We start from the raw sequence: 26414 nt of genomic DNA, 5'->3' as shown, positions 1-26414 counted from the left end.
TGGGTCATACTCTTCCTCAAATCATCCCACCAGATGCAGCTTATTGAATACAAGATTCCACAAATATATAGCAACAATGTAGGCAGGAAGTGAACAAAAATATTAAGTTAATCATAGAGCACTTCAAAGCACTGTATTACAATTTTTCTATCACTCAAATCAATAATATTGATAATATGGTAGTCAGATGAATAAAAGGAGACACCACTCCACTTGCATTTATACTTGTTACTCGCTTGATTCACTTGAGCAGGGCACATTAATCCACTGAACAACTCTGAAGCGGAAATTAAACACCTCAACTTATGCATTCAATTGAATACAATTGGATATGACAGTACTCGAAGGACAATTATTTCATGTTGTTGGAGAAATACACTGTCAGCAGAAGAACAACACATTTGAAAGAAACTCAAGGTAAGAGAATTACCTAAAATTAAGATAAATACAACAATATCAGTATTTATTTGTCTTGGTAAACGACCTGGATGCAAGCACTACATGAGGCACCAGTGCATAAACAGACAACAGCATGCGGCTGCTGCTCATTTTTCTATGTACAGTACCGTTCAACAGAATTGACTGCAGGAGCACATAATGTCTCATTCTTGTCAAACCTCTTTGGAGGAGTCTATTTACCATGTTCTTCTCAAAGGAACAGTTGTTACTTTCTTTTATCTTCCACATTTCCATTAATTCGAGGGCTTTTCCAGATCTTTTGTGCCTGTTCTAGGCAAGACAGTCAATTTTCATCCAAAACGAAATTAGACCTAGGCAGAATTGTGGTCATTGTTTGGAACAGAAAGAAGACGAGCCATCCACAGATATGTCTTTAATTCCAGAGGTTTGGGTTAGCGGTCTTGCACTGACCATGCAAGTGTCCTGCATTAGAATTTTCTGCACAGTCAACATAGACAAAGAAAGTGATCTTCTGATGAGGTTAGCAATGGTCTATTTGATCAATGGCACAAAACCTTATACACATCAAGTTTACTCCTCAAACCATCAGCCCATAAGTCTAACTGATGTAGCAATGGATAAGGTGACATATTGACCAGAGGACTGGCCGGATTCAAACCTTCAAACATCACGTCCTGCTATCACATGACGAGTATCGGCTTTCTAGAACTGAACGGCTTCATGGACTCGTCCAAAGCTGCCCTATATTCCTCCAGTGTGGTCTGTGTAAAGGCTGGTGGTGACAGCTTTCCTCGACGAATCAGCTGGCACAGGCTCTCGATCATCTCAACGAGTGCTTCTTTGTCTGCCCATCAAAATAAAAAAAATATTTTCATCCGATTTAGTTTCCTATTGTGATTGTGTAGGTACTTGTAATTGGCAGTGCTAATAATTTCACATCAATCATTGGCCTTTCAAATTTGACCAAAGGTGGACTTGTATATGGAGCAATCAAGATCAGTCAGAACAGGCCGTGTCTCTGACAGGCTGATAGAGGTGCGGCAGAGTCACATTTCAAGCACCCTGTACAGGAACTCAGTCATTCGACGTTTACACGGTTACACAGTTCATGAGTGTGTTGTGTAAGTGGTGATTGCACTGCTGTGTCCCTAGCTGTACCTGTATTGTGTGTGAGGGACACTTGCCCTTACACTTACCTCCTGTACCTGTTTTGTGTGTGACAGAGGTTTGAACTAAACTGTACTTGTCTCCTGTGAGTACAAAGCGTGCACTGCAACAGTTATGTGTTTACACACAATGCTACCCAACACTGAATTTTTCAATGACCACTTCAGCTCATGACAGTTAACCTTGGACGGCATATGAGCTTTACTGTAGTTGTTGGGGGCATGGGGATGTGAGGCGGGGATGTGAGGCAGAGCTGTGCGTGTGTTGGGGGGAGGGGGTGCTCGCACCACTGGTGCACCTATGTACTTGTTTTGTATCTATTTCAGTGTGTAATGAAAAAGTACACAGTTGTACTTTATGGGACCAAAAAACATAACAAACGACTTTACCTTCCAACACCCGGCATCACTCATCACGATGTATAGAAACGTTTCCAAAGCAACAAACACTCTTTAAAAATGAATACACACATAAGGGACAATCAAACTGAGGAGTGGTCCTCAAGAAACAGTTAATGTCAAAAACATTCTTCTTTTCTTTTTCATACCTAAAGTGGAACAGCACAGCACTGAATCCTTGGCTGAAGCAAGGGCCCATGGAGGCTTGCGGGCTGCCACTGTATCTATTCAGAACATTTAATTTATGACATTGGGGAAGCTACCCCACAGCCAGTGTGCTCACTCAGGGTATCACACTCACGGTCAGGGCGCAGTAAGTTAACTCGGAAAAGTTAACACACAACCAGTCTACTCACTCTGAGCATGGTTCTTCTTCCACTGGGTCATCCAGAAGCCTCGCAGGCTGATATCATTGAAGATCAATGCACTCTGTGGAAAGAGTGGGAAGGAGAGACATTACTCTTTCACTGTAAGCACTGATGTAATTCCAAACGTAAACCATTTTTAGATAAAACTGGAAGACATCCGCCCCTACTTTCCATAGAACTGAGAGACAAAATGGCCTATAGAGAAACTGTGCAATATACTTATTGGCCGTACTCTGAAAGATCCGTTCAGCAGGGACAGAGTCAGTGACATGCATGTGCCTAATGCCTAATATTCCACAGCCATCCTATTGTTTTTCAGTTCCTATATTCTTGTCATACTGATCTCTGAAATGAGGTTGGAGGATTTTGGAAATGGTCTTCAGTCAATCTTAGGCTGCCTAACCGAGGTGGTGGGAGAGGAGGTAGACGTGTTGACGCAAATCCAGCTACTCCCTTCCCCTCCCCTAATGAGTATTTTGAATAAGCTCAAATAACCTTGCATTTATACATACCACCGGGACAGTGACAGGCTGCTTGGCCATTCCTCCATATGTCACCATTGTGCCCCCTCTCCTGTGGAAAATAAGAGGGCTCATGGTAACCAGAAAGCAAAGTCCTATTCATTCAACATCTTTATTTGGGTACATTAGAACCATAAAAGATACATAAAAACATTCAATTGATGTAATTTACAAAGTCCAAATAGAAGTGCAAGCGAGCAATTTATACAAGAGAAGCGCGGAGTGGGAGGTATCTGATCCTTACATCCTTTAAAACATAAACATGAATATAAATACATTTAAAAGGCATCAAGAATAAAAAGTGGAAGGCATATGATGTTCGGATTTGAAATCCATAACCAGTCATAAAAGGTTCAATATTATTAAGATGTATAACAGTTTTCAGTTTTTTAACGTCTTTATTTCGAATTTTCTTCATAAAAGACATACATATATACAAACATAATAATATAAACGATATAACATAGTCATAAACACTTTTAAACAAACTAGAAAGAGATAAAGCAATTGTTTAAAAAACTCAATTAAATGTGCATATGAAGACGTCTATAAAAGGTTTTTAAAACAATTTAGTATAAAAAGACAAATCATCAATACTGGCCAAAATAAGGTAAGCTAACAAACTGGTTAAATTTTTCAGGTCGAAGTAATACGAACTGACCTAGTTCTAATTAACCAGGCCCACCCGAGGAATTTAGCCAGTCCAATGGATAACCATTCAGAAGTATTAGTTCTCAGGATGAACAATGCTTCGCTACTCACCCGGGTGTTTAATCTATTGCATATCGGCTTTAACCACTTACAACGAGGCTCGCGGTAAGCAGTGCATACAAATAAAAAATGGCCTATTGTTTCTTTGCTTTCGGTACAACAGGGACAAGAAGAGGACTCCGACTTCTGCCAACCACTAGTGAAAGCCCTTAGTGGCAGTGTACCTAGACGAAACTGATGGTAAAGTTTCCTGTCTAAGGTTTTAAGGATTACATCCCAATAGGTCTCAGTATGGGGAACTGCTTTATAGAGCAAAAACAGGCCTGTCAAGTTCGGTTTCTCCGAAAGAGCAACGTGTTCTTCTTTCACCATGGACCAAAAGAGGAGTTTAAAGTCTTTCTTTGAGGGAAAAGTATGAGAACCCGGCTCGGACCAAAGCAAAGGAAGGCCCATTCCAATAAGAGTATTCCTAATTAGCTTAAACCATGGTATTTCACTTGCCCCCTGTTGCACTCTAACATCCTGTAGCTCTTGGGCAAACATGGCAAGATCCGGGGTAGACCATATGCGTCTCCATAACGCCACCATCCTATAATGGGCTTGATGTTTAATAGAATAAAAGCCCATGTCCATCATGAGTGGTAGTGCTGGCGTTGAGGGTGGGAGACGGACTGAATTTCGGAAGAATTTATTCTGTATCTTATCTAGGACAGCCAGGTCCACACGGCCCCATATGTCAGCCCCGTATAGTATGGCTGAGCTAATTTTTGCACTATAAATTTTAAGCGCGGGCAAAACTCTTTTGGTCAAAGAACACCGTTGCTCCTTCACTAAGCAACCGGACAGACGAGCGAATTTCAAACTAAGTGCCGCTATCTGATCTTTCCAGCGTAACCTATAATCCATTGTGACACCGAGGTAGGTCATGACTTCAACCTGTTCAAGACTAGACCCATTCATCGTTACATGGCCCCTCAATGGTTTATTTTTTGTCAGGACCATGAACTTGGTTTTTGTGATATTAATTTCAAGGTCATTCTGATTACAGAAGTCCACAAATTTATTAATAGCTACCTGTAGGCCCTTCTGAGTTTTAGCCAGTATGAGGGTGTCGTCAGCGAAGATTAAAAGGGGAAATTTAGTCCCGCCCAGTGATGGAGCATCCGTGGGGGTAGCTGAGAGGAACTTAACCACCTGGTTGATAAAAAGTATGAATAGGGTGGGGGCCAGGACACAGCCCTGTCTCACTCCACGGGTCACGGGGAAGGAGTCTGTAACCTGGCCCTGGCGGCCCCATCTGACTCTAGCAAAGTTTCCCTCGTGCATCCTGATGGTGAGTTCTAAGAGTGCAGTTGGAACGCCCATCCCTCTCAAAGCTGCCCACATTTTTCCTCTGGGGACCAAATCAAACGCTGATTTGAGATCCACAAATGCAGCGTAGATCGTGCCTCCTCTCAAAAACACAGTTTTCCAGTAGATCATGACAAATCTAAGTATCTGATCAACTGTGCTAATGTTAGCCCTGAACCCAGCCTGTAATGGAGACAAAATGTCAGCTTCCGTCATCCATAGCTGGATTTTTCCTAGCAGCATTCTGGCTATTACCTTTTGAAGGGCGTCGATAAGACTAATAGGTCGATAGTTTCCTGCATCAGATCTATCCCCTTTTTTATACACGGGCAGAATCTCAGCACCTTTCCACGAGTTTGGTATCCTAGCCCCTCTAGCTATAGCATTCGCTAAGGTGGTTATGTACGGTACCCAGTGCACTTGGTCAAACTTAAAAAGATCCGCAGGGACACAGTCCATTCCGGGGGCTTTACCATTCTGCACTTGTTTTAGAGCAATAGTGGCTTCTATTTCAGTAAAAACAATGTGATCAAGTAAGGGCACCACAGTCCGAACACTGGCATCTTCCCTAGTAGTAAGGGAGATCCGTTCCGTGTTGCTAAACTGTGCCGCATAATGCTTGACCCATTGCTCTGCAGGGACATGGTTGACAGGAATTCGCTGATCCCCAGACCCTCCCCATTTAACAACCTCCCAAAATTTTTGTTGCTCGGTTGAGGTACTTGCTTGGTATAAGTCTAGCCAGTGCTGTTCATCCCAATTAATTTTAGCCTCTTTAAGCACTTTCCTGTAATTAACCCTTTCTAACTTTATATCCATAGCTGACTTAGATTTAATAGCAGCTATCAGGGAGCTGTGGGCGAGGCGGCAGGTTTTGTTATACCATTTTGCCCCGGTTTGAGCTGTGCCATTTTTTCTTCCTTTTACGGGTTCGATAAAAAAAGTTTTAATTTTTTTAAAGAGGGACTCATGGATCATCCCAATTTGATCTAGTGATGTACCTTCGTTTAATATGGGTTCCATCAAATTTCTGGCTGCTAAAACCTCAACTGCAACCCTATCAATAGTGAAGGGATCATCTAAAAACCTAGCCCAGCGTACCCTTCTGCAATCGTTTGTAAGGGCAGTCTCAGCTGTGGCTAAATTGGTTGCAGAATCCATAAGAAACCCCCCATTCATTAGTAGCTTTATTGCCAGAGGATTGTGGTCGCTTTCTGGTCTTGTGACCACTTCCATGTCCTCCAGTAAATTCCAAAACTCTAACCTTATTAGAAAATAATCAATACGGCTGGAATGGAGGGAATTGTCAAATGTAACCTTTCCCATCGTATCTGATTTAGTCCTACCGTTTGCTGCTCGTAGATCCCATTCAAGACAAAGACCTAACCACTGCATAGCAGCCTCAGTTACTTTTTTAACTGGAGGGATAGATAAAGGGGGGATGTTCCAGATTTGATCGACTTCCCCATATCCCCCGTTATCAAGATCGGGAAGTGGTTCAAAAGAACAGTTAAAGTCCCCTGCCACCATAACACATTTATCTCTGCTAATGTTATTCAGTAGATGATCTAAATCATCTGCCGCACTCATGTGTTTCCCACCAGGCTGCCCTCTTGCATAAATATTAATCAGGAAAAAATCCTGGTTATTTTTACTGGATAGCTTCAAGGCTAATATATCAATACTTGACGTGTGAAGGTCAGTGATTTTAAGTGCTAAGGATTGTCTGATCCAAATGACCAGACCTCCAGATGGACGACCTTTAGGGCCTTTACAGGCTGGTTTATAATAATTAAGGTAACCAACCCGGAAGATGGCATCAATTGACCAGCTTTCCTGTAATATAATTACATCATGAGAATCCACATAGGAGCCCCAATCATCCTCTGACATTTTCCCCTTTAGTCCCGCTATATTCCATGACAAGACCGTAAGGGTATAAGTGGATTTCATTGGCAAATTGACAGCTGGATTCACAGTCCCCCCAGAGATCAAAGGTCTAGGGATGTGATTTGAGGGTTTAACCCTTCCTTTCCCACCCTGGATGCTTTCACTAGTCCCTAGGACAGTCTCTTCCCTAAAGGATGTCAAATTTTTAAGGGAGCAATTCACTTTTGTTCCAGTCGACCCAAAAACCGGAGGTTCATTATCATGTCAGTCCACACCTTCCAGACCGGATAGGGGAGCAAACCGGTTCGAAAGGTGGGGTTGGAACATCGGGTAGATGGGTGTTCCAAAATGGAATCTTCCTCTTGGTCTATCCCTTCTGGAATGATGAGACGGTGTTTGGGCTCTATTTGCATATAAGGCGGGATTAAAATAGTGCAACGATAATGTTTGCACATCCCCGACTCTTCCAAATCTTGGTTCCCTACTAATGAATTCAGCCACCCATGGCTCTCTAAAGCTGATTACCACGCAATCCCCCTCAAGATCTTTCTTACTGTAGCCTACCCAGTCCACCCTCCTTACATTAAGGATTTCAGGGTTTGAGTTAGGAGGAAGTGGGCGATTTTTGTTTAGCCAGAATGCTACCTTATTATAAAGATCCTTGTGCGTTTCTCTCTTGCCATCTCCAAGAGGTTCCACGCCTGTTAAGATAATAGTGTATGGTAGTGACTCTGGGGGGAGGTTCACACATTGCTTCCTCGGGATAGGTTTAATACTGGGCCGAATACTTTGATCATGACTACTGGTGGGAATGGGGTTTTTTTTGGCCTGGGGATGCTTAGTGGCCTTGTGCTGGGGTATGCTCTCAGCAATAGTTGTTTTCTTTGTAACAGGTATGGGAATTTTCTGCGGGGCTTTTACTGTGAAAGATCCCACTTTAGAACTGTTACCCCCTGCTTTGTTATTCACAATGGTAGTCTTCGGAAGAGTTTGGGCAGAGGGAGCTAAACCTTTAGAGGCTAGGGTGTCAAGAATTCTATTGGAAGTCGCTATGTTATCTTTAACCAACATGTCTAAAGAGTCCATTTTAGTATTCAATAATCTTGTCCTTTCAAATAGTGGTAAGAGTAAAGATTTAATTAGCAACTCTATCTTAGCCAGGAATATTCCTTCTACAATGCTAACTGTGGTGTTATAATCCTCTGGCTGGACAACCGCCTTAAGGTTAGATAGCTGTGTGGGGGATATTGTGGAATTTCCCAAACCCTCAATGTGTTCCCCTTGATCAGGCGAATCTATCCTTTTACGTTTCCCTGGATTATGAGGGGGTGGATGTTGTGAATGGATAGGAGAATTCACTTGCTCAGTACTTATATTAAGATTTGGGGAGTCTGAGAGACCTGATTTCTCACCAGACTGGTCTAGGTAAATAGTCCTTCCATTTAGTAAATTGTCATGTGCAGTGTCATATGCACTTACTTGGCCAGTCCCTTCTTGCTCCAAAGTTTGACTCTCAGGAGCAATTACTATCACTGAGTCTACATTAGTGTCGTGACTATCGTAGTTCAACAAGGGAAGTGGGACAGGGGAGACAGCCTCATTAATTTTTCCAAGAGAAGATCGCTTGCCTGTGATTATATCAAGCGAGAGGCGTTTTTCAGCTAGAGCGATCTCCTTCTCCAATATAGTAGTGGTGCGTTTAAAAAATTGGTCAATCGTTCCAGTAAAAGTACCATTGGAGGTGGAGACCTGAACTTGCCTTTCTTTACCTGACCGTAAGGTCATTTTTATTTTTAAACGTATAAAAACAAAATTAGCGCCAACCTCAATGTGCAAACAACAAGGTACAACCAGGCCGAATAAGCTCTACCAACAATGGAGGCACTACAATAACTTTAGCCTGGAGCTATGATAAGAAAGCAACAGAGGGTACATCAAATAAATGATACCATGAATTACCATAAAAGTACGAAGAAAATGTTAGAGAAATGGCCCGGCCCGACCTCCTTCGGCCCCGGACGGCCACAGACGGACCCGCCCTTGTCCCGGGCTTCTCCCGGGACGCTCCCGCACGCTCCCGCTAGCGGGTAATGGCCTTCCCTTAAATAAATAGACCGTTGGGTTGTAGGCGGGGCGTGGTGGACAGGGAGAGCGGCCAGGTGTAGGTAGGCGCGGTGTGCAGAGGCTTCTGGTCTTAGAAGTCCTGCTCCGCATGCTCGCAGCCCTGGTCCAGCCCACGCAGCACAGTCAGACTCCCCAGTGGCACAGGAGCGCAGCGGGACCCGCGAAGCGGGTTCCGCAAGTTGTTTATGCAAAATAGGGGTCCAGGAAAGCCCTCGATCCTCGGCAGCAAACAGTCAGTTTTCTATGGCGTCCCACGTCGATCTCTCCACTCAGCCCTTTAATAGGATTGCAGGCGGGGCGTGGTGGACAGGGAGAGCGGCCAGGTGTAGGTAGGCGCGGTGTGCAGAGGCTTCTGGTCTTAGAAGTCCTGCTCCGCACGCTCGCAGCCCTGGTCCAGCCCACGCAGCACAGTCAGACTCCTCAGTGGCACAGGAGCGCAGCGGGACCCGCGAAGCGGGTTCCGCAAGTTGTTTATGCAAAATAGGGGTCCAGGAAAGCCCTCGATCCTTGGCAGCAAACAGTCAGTTTTCTATGGCGTCCCACGTCGATCTCTCCACTCAGCCCTTTAATAGGATTGCAGGCGGGGCGTGGTGGACAGGGAGAGCGGCCAGGTGTAGGTAGGCGCGGTGTGCAGAGGCTTCTGGTCTTAGAAGTCCTGCTCCGCACGCTCGCAGCCCTGGCCCAGACCACGCAGCACAGTCAGACTCCCCAGTGGCACAGGAGCGCAGCGGGACCCGCGAAGCGGGTTCCGCAAGTTGTTTATGCAAAATAGGGGTCCAGGAAAGCCCTCGATCCTCGGCAGCAAACAGTCAGTTTTCTATGGCGTCCCACGTCGATCTCTCCACTCAGCCCTTTAATAGGATTGCAGGCGGGGCGTGGTGGACAGGGAGAGCGGCCAGGTGTAGGTAGGCGCGGTGTGCAGAGGCTTCTGGTCTTAGAAGTCCTGCTCCGCACGCTCGCAGCCCTGGTCCAGCCCACGCAGCACAGTCAGACTCCCCAGTGGCACAGGAGCGCAGCGGGACCCGCGAAGCGGGTTCCGCAAGTTGTTTATGCAAAATAGGGGTCCAGGAAAGCCCTCGATCCTCGGCAGCAAACAGTTAGTTTTCTATGGCGTCCCACGTCGATCTCTCCACTCAGCCCTTTAATAGGATTGCAGGCGGGGCGTGGTGGACAGGGAGAGCGGCCAGGTGTAGGTAGGCGCGGTGTGCAGAGGCTTCTGGTCTTAGAAGTCCTGCTCCGCACGCTCGCAGCCCTGGTCCAGCCCACGCAGCACAGTCAGACTCCCCAGTGGCACAGGAGCGCAGCGGGACCCGCGAAGCGGGTTCCGCAAGTTGTTTATGCAAAATAGGGGTCCAGGAAAGCCCTCGATCCTCGGCAGCAAACAGTCAGTTTTCTATGGCGTCCCAATTGATATATATATATATATATATATATACACTTAATAATTCAGGGAGCAATGCAAATATCAATATTATCTCATTGGGACAACTATATTATTTTGATAAATTCTAATGCAATACGGCAGTTTCACTAGAGTTTTAGGCCCACTTTTGCTCGTAAAAAGTTAATTTCTAGCAAAAATCTGCTACTACCAAAGACAATGACCTGTGTAGTGTCCGTTTTTAGAATCCTTTCTGCCTCTTTGTGTGATCTCACGCCTAGATTTAAGCAAAGCGGTTTGATCCATCTTTTCCTAGCTACAGCGTAAGCAGGACAAAAGAAAAGGATATGAGACTCCTCTTCTTTGGCTTTACCTGAGCATAAAGTACATAAAACGTCTATCTTTTCAGTATGATTTTTGGACCACCTTGCTACAATTGTGTTTATGTTCAATACACCATATCTATATTTCATGTATAGTGTTTTGGCAAGTGGGGGATGTACCTCATCCAAAAACTGCTCAGAGTAAGCTCTATCTTTGAACAGAAGGAACTTACTCGTTAGAGTTCCACCCGCTAGATCATTTAACACACTGTATTCAATATATGCCCAAAAAGCGGTTTTCAATGCCTTTTTCGAGGCTTGGGTTACTGTGGACCGGTCGTCCCAAAACTGCGATAGCCCAATCCTTTTCAGCCATAGGCAAACGTCTGAGCCATGTAATGCTATTATTCTGATCCAATTCCATTATTTCTTTTATGCCTGCCTTATAATCTAGCAACTCCGGTGATCAGTGCGTTTCATGTTCAAGTCGAGAATGATTGGTATTAATGGTGTATGTACAGGCAGCCTTAACAAGGCTCTAGAAAATTTGTTTTCACCCACCTCAAAATTCTTTTTGCATTAGGGTCCTCATAGTTCAGCTCCGTATAACGCAGCAGATTGGGCTTTATTTATACTTGAATACCTCTAATGCTGGGGAAACAGCCTTAGTAAGACTATTCCCATGCCTTTTCATGATTGGCAGCGTATTTTGTGTTAGAGTAATTTTACTTTTCTCTATTTGGGTCTTCCATGATAATTTAGTGTCCAATGAAACGCCCAAATAACTGAAATTCTGTACGTATTCCAACCTTTGACGATTTAGGATCAGGTTTTCCCGAAAGGTTTTATGAGGATTTATGGCCATGTATTTGGTCTTGTTAATATTGATCTGAAGGCCTTTGTTGTTGCAATACGTTTGGAACGAGTTTAATAGACGTTGTAGTCCCTTGGGCGTTTGAGATATTAATATGGTGTCGTCAGCTTAGAGGAGAGCTGGTATATTTTCTCCCTTTAGTTTTGGTGCATCATTTTTGCAACTCTTCAAAAAAGATGGAATATCGTTGACGAATAATGAAAATAACGTGGGTGCCAATACGCAACCTTGGGGAACCCCCCTCTTTATGGGGATTGGCCCTGTTAGTTCGCCCCTCGGCTCCCCCCCTGACCTTGGCATAGTTATTTTCATGTAACCTCATAATCTGTTCCAAAAGGTTGACTGGCAACCCTTGGCATCTCAATGACTCCCATAACAGATCTCGAGGAATAAAATCGAACGCAGCCTTAAGATCTACAAAGGCTACGTATAAGTGCCCCTTTCTTATATTTACATACTTCCAACATAGGCAACAAAATCTGAAGACCTGGTCTATGGTACTTGTTTTGATTCTAAACCCTGCCTGAAACTTTGAGAGGACTCTGCTTTCCTCAATCCATATATTCATACAATTTAAGATGTGCCTTGCATAAATCTTTTGTAAAATGTCAAGTAAACTGATTGGGCGATAGTTTACTGGGTCTTACCTATTGCCCTTTTTTAAAATTGTAAAGATTTCCGCCCACCTCCATGTTTCTGGAATTTCTGCACGCGCTGCAACAGCATTACATAAATAGTTAATATAGGGACCCCAGACACTGGTTTCATGCTTAAATAAATCTCCCGGAATTTTGTCCGGTCCAGGCACTTTCCCATTTTTAAATAAATTAATAGCCAATATTGTTTTGTCTAAATCGAAATCTTGACTTGGACTAATTAGTAACCCATCATTTGGTGGAACCCTACCATTCTCTGGTGTTGCATATAGCTTTGTAAAGTGGTCAAGTGGTAAAGACCTAATTATGCTCCCCATTGCATTATCTGAATAGCGCTTAACCCAAATAGTGCTGATGTCTATGCACCAAATGGTATTTCCACAATTGCATCCAAGACCAGATCACAAAAGAAACTTCACTGCCTCTCTTCTAAGATCCTACTTCCCACAAAATCATCCAGTGCCCTACAACACTTAAAAGAGCTGCTCAGTGCACTGAATATCTTCACTATGAGAACAAGACACACAATTACGCAGTTTACAGAATGCCCATGTTCAAGAGTAACTCCAACTTTTATTTTTCTGAAACGAGAATGCTGCTGATCGAAATTGTCAGCAGAAGATCTGCCACTGCAACAATCCTCAAGTGCTACTTTTGATCACAATAATGGGATCTTTTTAGAAAAAATAGTTTTAGAATATGCATGTCTTCTGCCTAGACCCTCCCACCAAATTAATCTCAACCAGCCGGTACAAACCATCTAGTTTCTTCATCAATAAACCATAAAAACCTCCTGAAAAAGCGAAATGAACAGCCAAGCCTCCAGTAAGTCTCCGCCAATAAATTCAAACATGATTCAGCAACCATAGAATACAGTATCCTCCGCTGTGGCAAAATATGCCATCGCCAATCAAATGCCTCAGTCAAGTTAAAGCCTTTTGCTATTGCTCCTCACTCAGTGATATAATTCCACTGAACTCTTTTAAAAGTGAGCAGACAACATAGGGCCTCATTTAGGGCTTGGTGGAGTGAGAACACCATAAATTAGCAACCTACCTGCCTTGCCCAGCCAAACCTGCGGTTCGTCTGCCCTATTTAGAGTTAGTGAAACTGCTGGGTTACAATTAGCAGGCCCTCCACTGGCTTCACCAACAATGACCACAGAACCAGCAGTCTGCCCCCAATAGGGCCATTGGATTATATAACGGTCATCCTTTCCGATTGACGGCCGGGCTACTCTCCCATAATTTCCCTGCTCGCGTCCAACAATTGAGCCATATCAGAAACAAGCAGAAAACTATTAAAAGCTCCCTTTACATTAGGGCCATTTACTTTTTGTTCATGGCAACAAATCCCCTCTTTGTGAAATTGTTAGCTCTAAATACAAAAAGTTTACCAAGTGGGTGCTTTAACATGGCGTCCGCTTAGCAAACCTTCAATGCTATAAAGGGAGCTGCAGTGTTGGCGCATAGAGATCTCTAAACGCAGATGGTCCTCTGCCATGGTGCGGCAGAATAAAGATCTTCTTGCATTACACTTCAGTCTGCTGCTGGAAATGTGAGGTCAAACTCTGCGGTTCTGGATTGCACATTAAACCATCTTGCCTGTAAGGTGGGTTGTATGACATCACAACGCATGCTTTTACCACGCATGCCATTACAACGCAGTTTTTACAACGACTTGTGTTGGGGGGGGGGGGCCACTGGATAGTGGAATAGTTTAATTTTCTATTCCAACTCCAGTCCCCGTGGATAGTAGGGAAGGTGTTGGATAGAAAATTAAGCTATTCCCTATCCTACAGCGCCCTCCAGCGCAGTTCGTTGTAAGGATGTAATGTTTTAATGGTTGCGTTGTAATGGTAGTGCGGGGTAAAAGTTGCGTTGTAAAGGATGTTCTCCGTGAGGTGAGGAGTGTAGTCCAGTTGTGTGGGCCTCGCCTTTTCTGAAAACTAGGTCAGTTGTGAGCAACACAGGGTTCCATGCACTGGAAAGGGAAGTGGGCATTATTTCAGAAACCTGGCACCTAGCTAGAATCTAAGTGCGAATTCCTGATACAGACAAGAACAGCATTTTGGGGGGGGATGACTAGAAGCAGGTGACTACTAAAGGAAATGTAAAAAACTTGCTTGAAGAGTTCCATTTGATGTGATTGAAGGTGACCTGCTCAATCACAGAGTGGTAGAACTGCCTTGATGAAGTAGATTAGAAGAAAGAATCAGACATTTTGAGGACGTCCAGCAATTACGGGATCTGGGTGACCTTCTTATGGATCGACGAATCTCAAATTTGGAGAAGATGGAACAGGAAAATGTGGAAACTGAGAAATCTGTCTTGTGAAGCTTGCATTACGGTTAAGGGAGGATATAGCCTAGTAGTTCTGGCTGGACTGTTCCTACTGGAGCAGGGTCAAGACTGATTTGCCTATGGCTGGGTCTAAACTGAGGCGGCATGGTGTGCAAAGAACAATAGGTTGGAATGCTTCCCCGAGCGACTGACAGTGATTAGACTTATTGGACGCATCCCTGCCATCACCTTTTGTGTGTGTAAAAACAAAGAAAGACCGTGTAACTTGTGCATCTTTGGGGTACTGGAGAAGAGTGAAGGATTCCAAAGGAAAGTGGAAATTAAGGTTAAGGGTATTGTAAATCTTCTATCTAGATTACTGATTAATGGGTGAGACACAGTCTTAGACCCGGCACAAACAGGAGTTAAGATGTTCAGTAACCCCATGGTTTTCATAGCTTGCTTCCTTTACTAACTGGAGATGTAGGAATGTTGTCCAAGATAGGAGGCTGGAAAGCTATTAAAATAAGGGTTCCTGAGTAACAGGCTTGATATATGTACATTCTTGCCAAATAGCTTGAATGCAGTCAACCAAATTGCTGGGGAAAAAGCAGATTAAATACAGGTGAAGGTTCTTGTTATCTCACAGCATATCTGTTAGAAATGAGATTTCTGGCTGGCTAGGGCAAGCGCCTAAGCCAGGCAGAAACCACCACTCCAGTCAGGGCAAGAGAGTTACACACTGAAGATAACCCCTGCTCACCCCCTTGGTAGATTGGCACAAGCAGTCAGGCTTATCCAAAAGGCAATGTGTAAAGAGTTTGCGCAACACACTCACACAGCAGCGACACACTAGGCACACCACAAAAGAAACTCCACACAAGGTAATATAAAAATAACCTTGGTATTACTCAGAAAACACATTAGTTCACAATCACAAATATACACTGTGCCAACTGGCACTAGGTATCACTTTACAGGACATTATATACGTGACAGGGCTAATCGGGCCGCTGTCAGAACCATCACAACTCACAATTGTACAGTTAGAGCAACCAACCAGTAACTACTGGCAATAGGCACTAGCATGAACATTACATTTGGGGTTACCCAATATCCACTGGTAGCCTTGTACTTTGGCACAACACATTAGGTATAACCCACATATCAACACTGAGCATAGTACATTTGCTCATACACAAAATTAGCCACAGTGCCCCAATGAAAACACTCGCAGTAATGCCCCCTAGCCCACATACTTCCTGTATCGCATCTGGGCAGAACACACCACAGAATGGCACCTCCTGTCCACCTTAGACCTATGCGGATAACCAATACTGCACATCTGGGTACCTTTCTGGGTAATGCAACCCTACATACATGCGAGCACCAGCATTAGGATGAACAGTAACTAAGGGCCGGGTTACACTGGGCCAAAAACATTTTGTCCATATCACTAACAGTTTACCATGTGCGGGCTACAGCGCCTCTGTAATCCCTCTGTGCTTTAAGCCCCCAAATTACAGTGTGTCCCGTGCCCTCCAGACACCTAGGTGTTCGCCTCCTCTTAGGAACCTCCAGCGGCCAAAGGGGAGAACACCATATAGTGGGCAGATGCAGGGAGACCAGTCGGGTCACTCATCCCACCGGCCTCAGGCGGTTCTGGCTTTTCTGGTCTGACACGGCGGTAGCAGGACACAGAGCGAAGTCTCAGTTGCTGTGGTCCCCTTCGCTCCGCCTTTTCCAGCAGCGGTCCCAGTGTCCTTCTGAGAGTGTGGTCACGCCTCCATCCACGCTCGGGAGTCACGCGGGGCTCTCCTCTTCACCCAGGGGGCCCCATCCAATAAGGCAACAGATGCGCCAGGCTTCCCGCGCCTCCAGCGTTTCTTTAGCAGCACCGCCCACAATCAGGCTTCGTGGGCTTAGCTCCGCCTACAACCAGGCAGACTCTGCCTGACTTCCTCATCTCTGCATGGCTGCTTTCGCCGTATTCCCTGTCAGAGCCCACTTCTCTGGCTTAGTAGTCTAAAATTAGCAGCGCCCTCCCTGCGCTGTATTAAGCAGGGGAACACACCTTTGGCCATAGGTTTCTCAGCGCTTTCAAAAAGGTGAAGCAGAGCTAGCATTGTGAAAGGCAGGCACAGTCCCAGATGCTACTCCTCCCACCACTCCAAATGCAGATTGTCCTATTCAGCCTAGTGCTGACTCACCCAGCCACTGTCACTCCAGAGCCAGACATGCTATACACATCAGGCAGGCACAAAGACACATAGCACACAGAAATGCCCACTTCTAAAAGTGGCATTTCTAAAATAGTGATAATAAATCTGCAAACACCATTGTGCAGCATTTATTACCACTATTCCAAACATACCAAACTTGACCAATCTACTCCTCTCAGATCAGGAATTACCACTGAAGCATTTATCAGGGAATCCCCAATGCATTCCTATGAGAGGGCAGCCTCACAGTAGTGAGAAACCAAAATGGCTGTTTGTCACTACCAGGACATGCCACACAGTTAAGGCACATGTCCTACCTTTTACCTACAATTCAACCTGCCCATAGGGCTAGCTAGGGCCTACCTTAGGGGTGACTGATATGTAGTAAAAGGGGGTCATAGACATGGCACCCATGTTATGTGCCACGTCACCACATTATGTGCCACGTCACAGCGGCAGTAAACTGCGCACACAGGCCCTGCAATGACAGAGGCCTGAGACAGGTTTGAAAGGCTACTTTGGTGGATGGTGCAAGCAGCACTGTAAGCCCACCAGTAGCATTTAATTTTCTGGCCCTGTGTATCTGAGATATCACTTTACAAGGGACTGTCAGGTAAATTAAATACGCCAAGCAGGTGTAGACCAATCTTACCATGTTTACCACAGAGAGCACACGCACTTTGCACTGGACAGTAGTGCTAAAGTGCCCAGAGTCCTAAAACCACTAACACCAGGTCAGAAAGAATACCAGGAGGAAGGCAAAAAGTTCAGGGATGACCCTGCAAAAAGGGCCAAGTCCAACAATAACCATTTGTCTGCCTCCCCAGACGAAGTGAGGGTTGGAGCTGAAGGGTGGGCTTGCTCCCCACTTCTCGCAGAAACTTTACAGAGAAGATGGAGGAAATGGAGAACCGAGGAGAAGGGTCCAAAGGGCTAGCAAATATTCTAGGCCCACCACAGACACAGGTAAAAATTGAGGGACACACAAAGGGTAGAATGGACATGGATGCCACAGCGGTGGAAGATATAATTTGTATTATGATGGTAGAGGGATGTTGCTGATCTAGCATTACTATTTACAGCCGTATTTGTTGTATCTTTACTTAAGCCATGATTGTGTAAGATACTGTTATTGATGGGGAAAAAAGGAGAGGGCAAGCTATAGGCCTGGGGAGGCGTTGTTCGAAGAACTATTTCATGATTGTGATATGAAATGGTAACCAAGTGACAGTGAGATGGTGGGATTTCCAACGTTCCCTAGTAGTCTGGACGGTGGAGTACTGTATTCTATCTTGCTGAGAGCTGAGCCTTCATCTTTTTTTGGGGTGCAGCTGCACTCCCAAGATTCTTCTTTTGGGATGAGCTAATGGTGACTTTCAGTTTTTGCTAAAATCGAAGGTCAAATTGTTCTACTGATAACGTTATTTTTTGCTGGATACTTTTTTCTTTTCCTCACTCCTTCTTCTGACCTACTAGGTGTTTTGGGATGTCTTGAGGTACCAGGGATCCTAGATGGTTGGCCAGACAGTGCCCAGTTGAATGCCTTAGGCTAGATCAGCAAATCAAAGATATGATCTCATAAAATAAGTTAAATAGGACACACTGACTGTAAAATTCCTTAATTCCCCTAACAAAACAACACTCATGAATAAATAATTTTCTACAGACTCATTAGCAATTATCTTTGCTCGGAAAACCCACTTTACTGAAGACAGAGAGTATAACTGTGTAAGGAAAGGATCCTCCCGGTGTTCCTGGTGTTGGGGTCTGCAGAGAATTGTGGATTTGGGATTCTCGTGGATCCAGTCTTACCCTTAGAAGTGAAAGCAGGTGAGCAGGCAGAAGGTTGGAAATACCCATTTGTAAAAGACATGTCCAGGAAAAATGCCTCAGTGTTTTTCTTAGGTTATAGTCCAATCCAAAAACAAATTGAATTCTGTGAAGTTCCCTGAAATATACTTAAACTTTTTCATGAATAGTAACTAGTTTTGGAAAGTGATTAGAACATGATCAGATTCCTGAAACTAAAATGTAATAGCTGTCTCTGAAATAATTAACTATGGGGAACATTTGATGGAGGTTTGGGCACTTTCACCCAGTAAAAAGAACTTTAATTTCTCCCCACCTCACATGATTACTACAAACTGAATATGCCTTCTAAGGAGTAGGTTTGGGCACCATACCCATGTTACGGTTAAACCACAATACAAACTTTGCTATGAGTCCAAGACTCTCTTACATGAATGGAAGAGGGTGGATCGCTATTTAAACCCTCCTATTAGTCCTGGTGATATGGATGGAGATCCAGGAATTAGCTCAGGTAGATTTACCCTGAAAAGAGGCATCAGGCCGGGATGACCCTACCCACATCTCATTATTGTGCTAGTTATGGAGCTATGTGCTTGTGCTATATAGGATAAGAGGGGTATCAGAGACCCCACATGTGACGAAAATCAGTTTAAGTTATCACTGAGGACAATGTTTTACTCTAGATTGGTACCAATCCAGTCAATGTCAATGGTACTTAAAGTAAATGACTGCCATGGTAACATGGCTGGCCTAAAAGGTAATAAACCTAAATCAGTGTTAATACCTATGTATGCAGCGACCAGACAGAAATGGCCCATGGTACAATGAGAAGGTACGAAAGTAGTCAAAAATGAGATTAACGATTTTTCAATATGGATACCTGCTAACCTCACTTGACTGTATGCTGAATATCATTCTCTTCTCATCAAAATACTCAAAGGTGACCCTGAGAGGTCGCGATGCTCTAACATTTCCTGGATGGTAGATATGTTATCATGAAAGATGAATCTACAGTCCTTTTTCACTTCCCAATGCTCTGGGTGGGTTTCCACTCCCAATTTAGTGATGAATTAAAGTGGGAAATCAGTGTTTACCAGTGGGAAATCAGGAGTTCATTTGGGGAAGAAATAGGACCATGAAATATTGAAGGATGCTATGCTTTCCTTTGTTTAGCTGAAAATGGAAGTTCTCCTTTCCTTCAGATCTCGAGGCCAGCTGTAAAAAACCTACACTAGTTTATTACCTTACCTTACCTGCCTTCCGTTCCCTTACCTCTAGATCCATTTAGCAAAACATTTATTACATTGTTCTGTTGGATTGGTTTTTATATGTATGATTCATACCTCTACAATAATTTGAAATATGCCTAAAATATATCCAAGAGATTAGGACAGAACATGTCATTGGTAGTACTTCTACTCTATATTCAAGTAAAAATAATTAACATGATGCTATCATTTAAATAAAAGTTTGTATTTTAATTGTGTGCTGTCTTTTCAAAGGAAGGCTACCATTCTTACATTTGCAGTCCTCAGTATCAGCATTCGTGGTCACAATCTCAGTGTGGGTAGAAAAGCATGACTGCTGATTTTGGGCACAATTCTAGTGAAGTCAGTGTTCTACTTGTACCCAGATATCACCGCAAGTATTGGCGATCGCCATTATTCTACAGATACTCCTACAACATTTGTGGGTATCAGTTAACAATGATAGTGCAGATACAAAGAATACATAACACAATCAGACAGCTCCTCTTAGGCAATCCATCTCAAAAAGTCCCAGAACACCACTTCCTACCAAGGCAGCCTGCTTTTCAGGACACTCTGATTAATCACACTAGATTAATTAATTACACTAGATTAATCAGCCCTTATTTTAAATTCCTTACAGCATGTATACATAACAGGGCTGAATGTACATGCTGTTGCTGTCTGTTCAAAGTAAAGCAAGAGAAGTTTAAGTTCTTATTTCTCAGTCACACAGAACTAGCTTGCGAGTTTGAAAGCCTCAATCCAACTAACAGTGGGATCTTGATACAACTAGAATTAAAAAAGGCAGATTGCACACTAAAACTTACTCTAAGTGACGCAACATATCAGTGGTGCTTTTTCCTCCAACACAATTCAGAGCCAACCGAGGTCTGGGGACACTCTGCAAAAGAATGAGAAAGTGATAGTTCTAAAACCGATTTAGCAGTTTAAATAACGTTTGGAGGGCACTCAGCGAGGAGAAAAATAAGGTGATCAATTCAAAAGGGATTTGGGAACAATGCAAAAGAAGGAGGCGATAGCTGAATAAGGAAAGTTTGGTGAGAATGTACTAGCTCATAGAAGACTATATGGTAACATTTCTCAAAGGGAGAGATCTTAAGTACCTGAAGAAAGTTTGGGGACACTCTTCAAAGAAAGAGGAGTTGTTAGACTGAGGACACAATGCAAAAACATTTAAATTCAGCTGTAAGATTAAGCAGAATTTGGACATAATCTGTACATTAAGAGGAAACGTTAGTTGGGTCTCTCTGTCAAGGAAGAGGATATGTCACCTGACCCAGTGGCATTTAAGGGCTTTCTGCAAATGTAGAGGTGCCATTAACTGATGGAATAGGGTTAGGACTAAACTATAGAGAGTTGTTAACAAACCCAACATGGCTTTGTGTAGCAATGTGGGTTTTCATACCAGAGGGGTACGCTGTTGAGCCTGCCACAGTTTTTTTTCTCATAATATTTTGTGTTCCATTCTTCCAGCCCTCCATTTATAATGGGAAGTTACAGGTACCCCAATAAATAGTGATGTTAGACAACACGCAATGCTGGCTGAACGTACCCCAACGTATATGTGAACTTAGCATCTCAGTAAGCCCTTGTTAGGTGTAGAATAGATGTTTTGATTCAAGGTTAAAAGCATCTTCCAACCTTAGGAAACAGGCAAAGGGAACATACCTTGAAGAGGTCCTTCATCTCAGGCTTCCTTAGCTGTTCCTCTGGGATGACGTGGTCGGCTCCCATGACATTCAGTTTCTCCACCAAAGTCTGCAAGTCTGGCCTGGGGAGGAAAAACAGGCAATGAGGATTGGATGAGCCATTCTAGCCACCTCCTATCCCACCAGACCTGACTCGGCAATGGAGACGTGGGGATTTTCTCATTTGAAAGAGGCGTAAGTTTCAGGAATCCTCAGATTTTTTCATAAGTGTGAGACCCTCTACAGAACAGCCTGTATTTTTCTGAAACTGGCTTTTGCTAATTTTGTATCGCTGATGGATCTTGGCCACAATTAAAATAACAGTAGTGCTGTGACAGGGCAGTAACTCTGGCAACACAGTAGAGCAAAGTTAGTTAAATCAGGTTATGCTTGCATGACATGCGACTAAACTTCCCAGGCATAACAGGTGCAACAGCCTGGTGAACAATTCTTGTTTCCTTAATAGGACAAGTCCAAGTTATGATATGTGAACGTTGATGTCTGATACATTTAATGTGATCACTTCACTAACACCAGGAGGTAAGGAAAGCAACAGCTCTTTTATCTTGATCCTGCTACAGAGATGTTACAAATGATAGGTCTTCTGCAGCAGTCATCCACTTGACTGTGTTCTGTTGTTTACGTGTAAAGTTCATGGTCTGTACATGCATATATCCCACATGGAAACATAATTACATAAATGCATAGTAGCAGGACATCCAATCTGTTTGTGAGTGCTGGCGACTGCAAGAAAGCATACACATAAAAATATAAAAATAGTAAGTGAATTTAGAATGCACTCTTACAGATGAGAGGTTAACAAGGATACTGTACACACAAGGGCGAAGCAATGAACCTGTGAGGTCTGTGCATAAGCAGCATGTAGGAAATGAGTAGACATAATTTTGACCTTCTAGAAGTTCCATGTTTGGAAATTAGTATAAGTGTGTAACTGAAGCTTTGACACAAGATTGCTCAACCACAAGATGAACTATTTGTGGGCAATTCTCTGCATTTCAGAGAACTTAGTGGCATGGTGATAAAAAACCAGAAAAGATAAGTGTCTAGGAGATGGCAAGAAATCCTGCAGTCTAGGTCTCTGCAGATAGGGTTTTAAATACTTATTTGGATTCCTACCTAAATGGACACATGCTGCCAATCACAGATGTATGACAGTGACAAACAGAAGGCAGACCTGCATGATATGGTGTATGGGTGGGCAAGTTTATGTGATCCACCTTTTCTGTGTGGTCACGCCAAATTCTTTGCTTTTTGCAGGATCCTACATTTTTGCCAGTTTTAGATCTCTATGCACTTTACCCCTGCTAACAAGTAGTAAGGTGCCTGTGCTCCCATTTTAAACATGGTTGAATTGGCATACTCCTAATCTTAATATTTACCTTGCCTGTAAATCCACTGTATATTGCACGAAATGTGTCCAGGGATGGAAGTTAAAAGTGACTAGTTGACTGCAGTACCTATTGTGCCTCCCACTAGAGTGGAAGTACAAATATGGCTTCAAGCCTACCAGTGTAGCCAGATGGTAGAAGTGTAAAAACTTCAATCCGACCTGCCAAAATAAACCCTATTGAAAGTCAAAAAGACCCCTTCCAATTTTTAATAAGTCAGCCATATGTAGTCCTTATTGCCCACAAACCAGGCATGGAATTTAAAAGTAGGACATGTAGGAATGTAGTATTACCCAAAAGCTATTTTTCATTGTGGCAGGACTAGCTATCCTTTGTAGAAAACCAGAGTACAAATTAAAATTCTAATATGGTATCTCAGGAATAGGACGAGCTGGAAAAATAATTAAACAACTATTTTTTAATAGTTATTAAAAATTCAATTCAATGGGGAAGACAAATTTGTTTATAAATAATACGGAAATGTAACTTTTAGAAAGTTAGCTTTTCCCAAGCCGAAGTTCCTAGGGGCTAATTTTCATTTGCTCTCCCACTTTTTCGGGCCAGTAATTAGTATTTGAAGAGGTGTGAAAAGAGGTGCAAAATACCTTTTAGGAGCAAACAATAGGCTGACCTTAATGGGCAGAAGTGACTCCTCTGAAATTTTCAGAATATAGAGAAGGGGGATGTGAGCATCCTTTTTGACATGGTGTCAAATCCTGCATGAACATCAAATTCTGCTTGATAGGTCTGCTGGGATTTACATATAAACACTGATGGCACACGTGAAAGGAAATTAAATAGGATGCCAAAACAAGACTTGTCCATCTACTCTTTGGTTGCTGATAACCCCTACTTTGGTCCTACAAGATTTGTGTCTCTAGCTATATTCTGGGTACAGTGTCTTCCCAAAACTTAATTTTATAGTGTTAGATGTGGAAGGACACTAGGGTACCATAGTACACTCCCCAAACATAACCCCTGCTCTCAGAGTCTAAGGTAGAGTGGCTAAAGCCTTTGACATCTTGAAAATACCCCAAGTGGGTAGGGTTGGCACTGGGAACTTTAACCCCATTGGTTTGGGCGTGCCCAGGAGTCATTCCCACAGAGAAGCTCATGCCAGGCATAAATGTGGCATATCCCACTAAAGAACAATCCAGGACCTGAAGAAGATCCGAAGATGACTAACCCTGCTTCTGCGACCCAAGAAGAGTCCTGAAGAACTCTACCTGCTTTTTCTTGATTCTAGGACAAGCACGTTTAACCTCCTATTAACGCTATATAGGCACAACAATGTACAAGAGGCGTTTTTCCTATAACTAACTAGCTGACCAGTGGTAACTGGATCCTATTGTTTGGCCTCTGCCTGACACCCTGTGAGTTTCTGAGTGCCGCCTCGGAAATCCTGGGGGGAATTTGCTCCTTATGCTTCTTGGCGTATTCCTCCTTAAAACCCTTACTGGATTGTTATCAATTTGGTGTAATTTTATAAAATCTTACTCTATTTTTCCAATTAAATGTAGGCTTTTTATTTTGCAATTTTATCTTTATTACAGTTTTGGTAAAGCACACATTCTTTACCCATTACCCTAACTTAAGCAGGTGGGTTGCGTGGTATATAGACAACATTTTCGGAAAGAAATATTGTTTCAAGAATATCAAAGACAAAAATATAGTGAAGGTACGTTTCTATAGGTAAGCAAATGGTTACTATCTATAACACCACAGACATGTACCTTGACGATCTATATAGTCAAGTTACGTAGATGTGGAGTTAAGAACAGTAAATCTATACTTACCTATTTACACTTTCCTTAACAATATTTTGGTCCTCGATACTTTTGACATGATAGTTAGTCCATGTGATATTTTTGTTACCGATATTCTTTCAGTGATCGCTGGTCGCCCTTGCTACCAGAGGTTAAGCTCGGGTTAATTTAATGACTTTCATGGTTCACCTTGAGAAGGGTTATCATTATTCTTTGAGGTGGTTAGACAGCCATTCTAAATAATAATCCAATTTCTTAAGGCTTGTACGCTTCAATACCTTAATCATGTCTCTCAAAGACATAAAATAGGATTCAAATCGTAGGTGGAGTCGAAGGCTAAAAATGTCAGCAGGTAGCGGAGGAAAGGTGTATGGATCGGAATAGATGGCTTAAGGGTTACATACACACCTGTCTCGTACAATGTTGATCGTCTTGATCCCTAGGGCTGCTGCTATCTGAATCACAGCCTGCCCTACACCACTGTTGGCTGCGTTCTGAATGACAGAATCCCCTGAAGAGTGAGAAAAATCATATTTCTTAAATATTAATGTAATCTCTTTAGAACTCTGGTCACACTTTCACCTCTAAGGTGACACTGTAGGCACCAATATCATATTTTCACGGCTCTGGTCACTAGGCTCACAAATTCGGTGCCAAAGTCATGTTTTCAACCATTTAGCACTGCACTACAGTTTTCATCACAGATGTCACAACTTTACCACCAAAGACACACATTTAACACTGCGGTCATACTGAGAATATAGCTTTCCCACTGAGATCATGCTTCTAACATTGCTTTTATTATTAAAATCTTGACATACCACAGACTTCATGCCCAGATGTGGTTCCGTACCTACTATGCCAAAGGACTCAAGCTATAACTTAGCTGACAAGGCCTAAGGAGGCCAAAATCGGTCTAAGGTGGCTTATTTCAAAGGAGATCCGACTTACCAGTTAACGCTGGTTTGTTCCCATCAGACAACTGGCAAACAGCTACTCACTTCATGTGCTTTTCTCTAAAATATGGTAACCATTTATGCTACGCAAGCTTGGATCTAGATGTGAACGCAGCAAAATACCTGGGTGGACTCACTCCATCATAAGTGGGCTGTGTTACTGGGTGTGGGAACACCTGACTAGATTTTATCGGCCAGAATATCCGCCGGTAAAAGTGTGTTTGGAAGGTGCTGCATTGAAGAAAGGCCCTCAGCCCCTCCTTCTAAGCCACAGGGTGAGCATATAATTCTGCCACTGCCAGGCAACATCTATCCCTTCAATGTCCCACTCTCAAAATTTCCTCTCCCACTTCCCGCCATTCACTAGCCTCCTCACACACAGTTATCATCTGCTCAGAGCAGGTAATAAGTGGGTGGGTTAAACCCCACAGAAGTGGGAATTCCAATGCACCCAGGCAGCTCCAGCTAGTGAAGGATGCCGACCCCCTGTCCTGCTCCACATTTGGCTGGAGAACAGGTGGGAAAATTGGTTAAATTAGGAGGTGGGTTCCCATTCAGCCAGCACCATCCCCAAGGTGGGGCAGGCGATGTGGAGCCCACTTTTAATTTTCCTCCTTTTTGGTTTGAGAGGGAATTAGCCCAATAGTACTAGGTTAGCGATAGTACCCACAGGAAGTGGTCACATAGAGGGTGTGGATACCCTAAAGGTAGGTAGTCCATTGTCTACTACATGTCACCCCCTTTAAAACTCCCTATAATTAGTATTTAGGTGGCATCTCTGGACTCTGAACTTTAGAATCAACAGACACAGAGAACATAAGGACAAAG

The 26414-nt window shown here is 43.4% G+C and overlaps 1 protein-coding gene across 1 annotated transcript in view; it reads right to left on the bottom strand.

The window, feature by feature from the left end:
- Positions 1 to 431: 431 nt before the first annotated feature.
- MECR (mitochondrial trans-2-enoyl-CoA reductase) overlaps positions 432 to 26414 on the bottom strand; it is a 62543-nt gene continuing 36560 nt past the window's right edge. Inside the window, exons 5-10 of the mRNA XM_078682522.1 lie at positions 25039 to 25141; positions 21436 to 21538; positions 20574 to 20647; positions 2866 to 2926; positions 2342 to 2414; positions 432 to 1264 (exon numbers count right to left, since the gene is read on the bottom strand). Of these exons, the coding sequence (XP_078538648.1) occupies positions 1101 to 1264; positions 2342 to 2414; positions 2866 to 2926; positions 20574 to 20647; positions 21436 to 21538; positions 25039 to 25141 (578 nt within the window). The 3' untranslated portion in view covers positions 432 to 1100. The remainder of the gene's footprint in view (positions 1265 to 2341; positions 2415 to 2865; positions 2927 to 20573; positions 20648 to 21435; positions 21539 to 25038; positions 25142 to 26414) is intronic.

The sequence above is a fragment of the Lissotriton helveticus genome, chromosome 3_1 (genome assembly GCF_964261635.1).
Source record: "Lissotriton helveticus chromosome 3_1, aLisHel1.1, whole genome shotgun sequence".
In the NCBI taxonomy this organism is placed as follows: domain Eukaryota; kingdom Metazoa; phylum Chordata; class Amphibia; order Caudata; family Salamandridae; genus Lissotriton; species Lissotriton helveticus.
The sequence above is the reverse complement of the archived record's forward strand: the minus strand, read 5'-3'. Positions and strand labels throughout refer to the sequence as shown.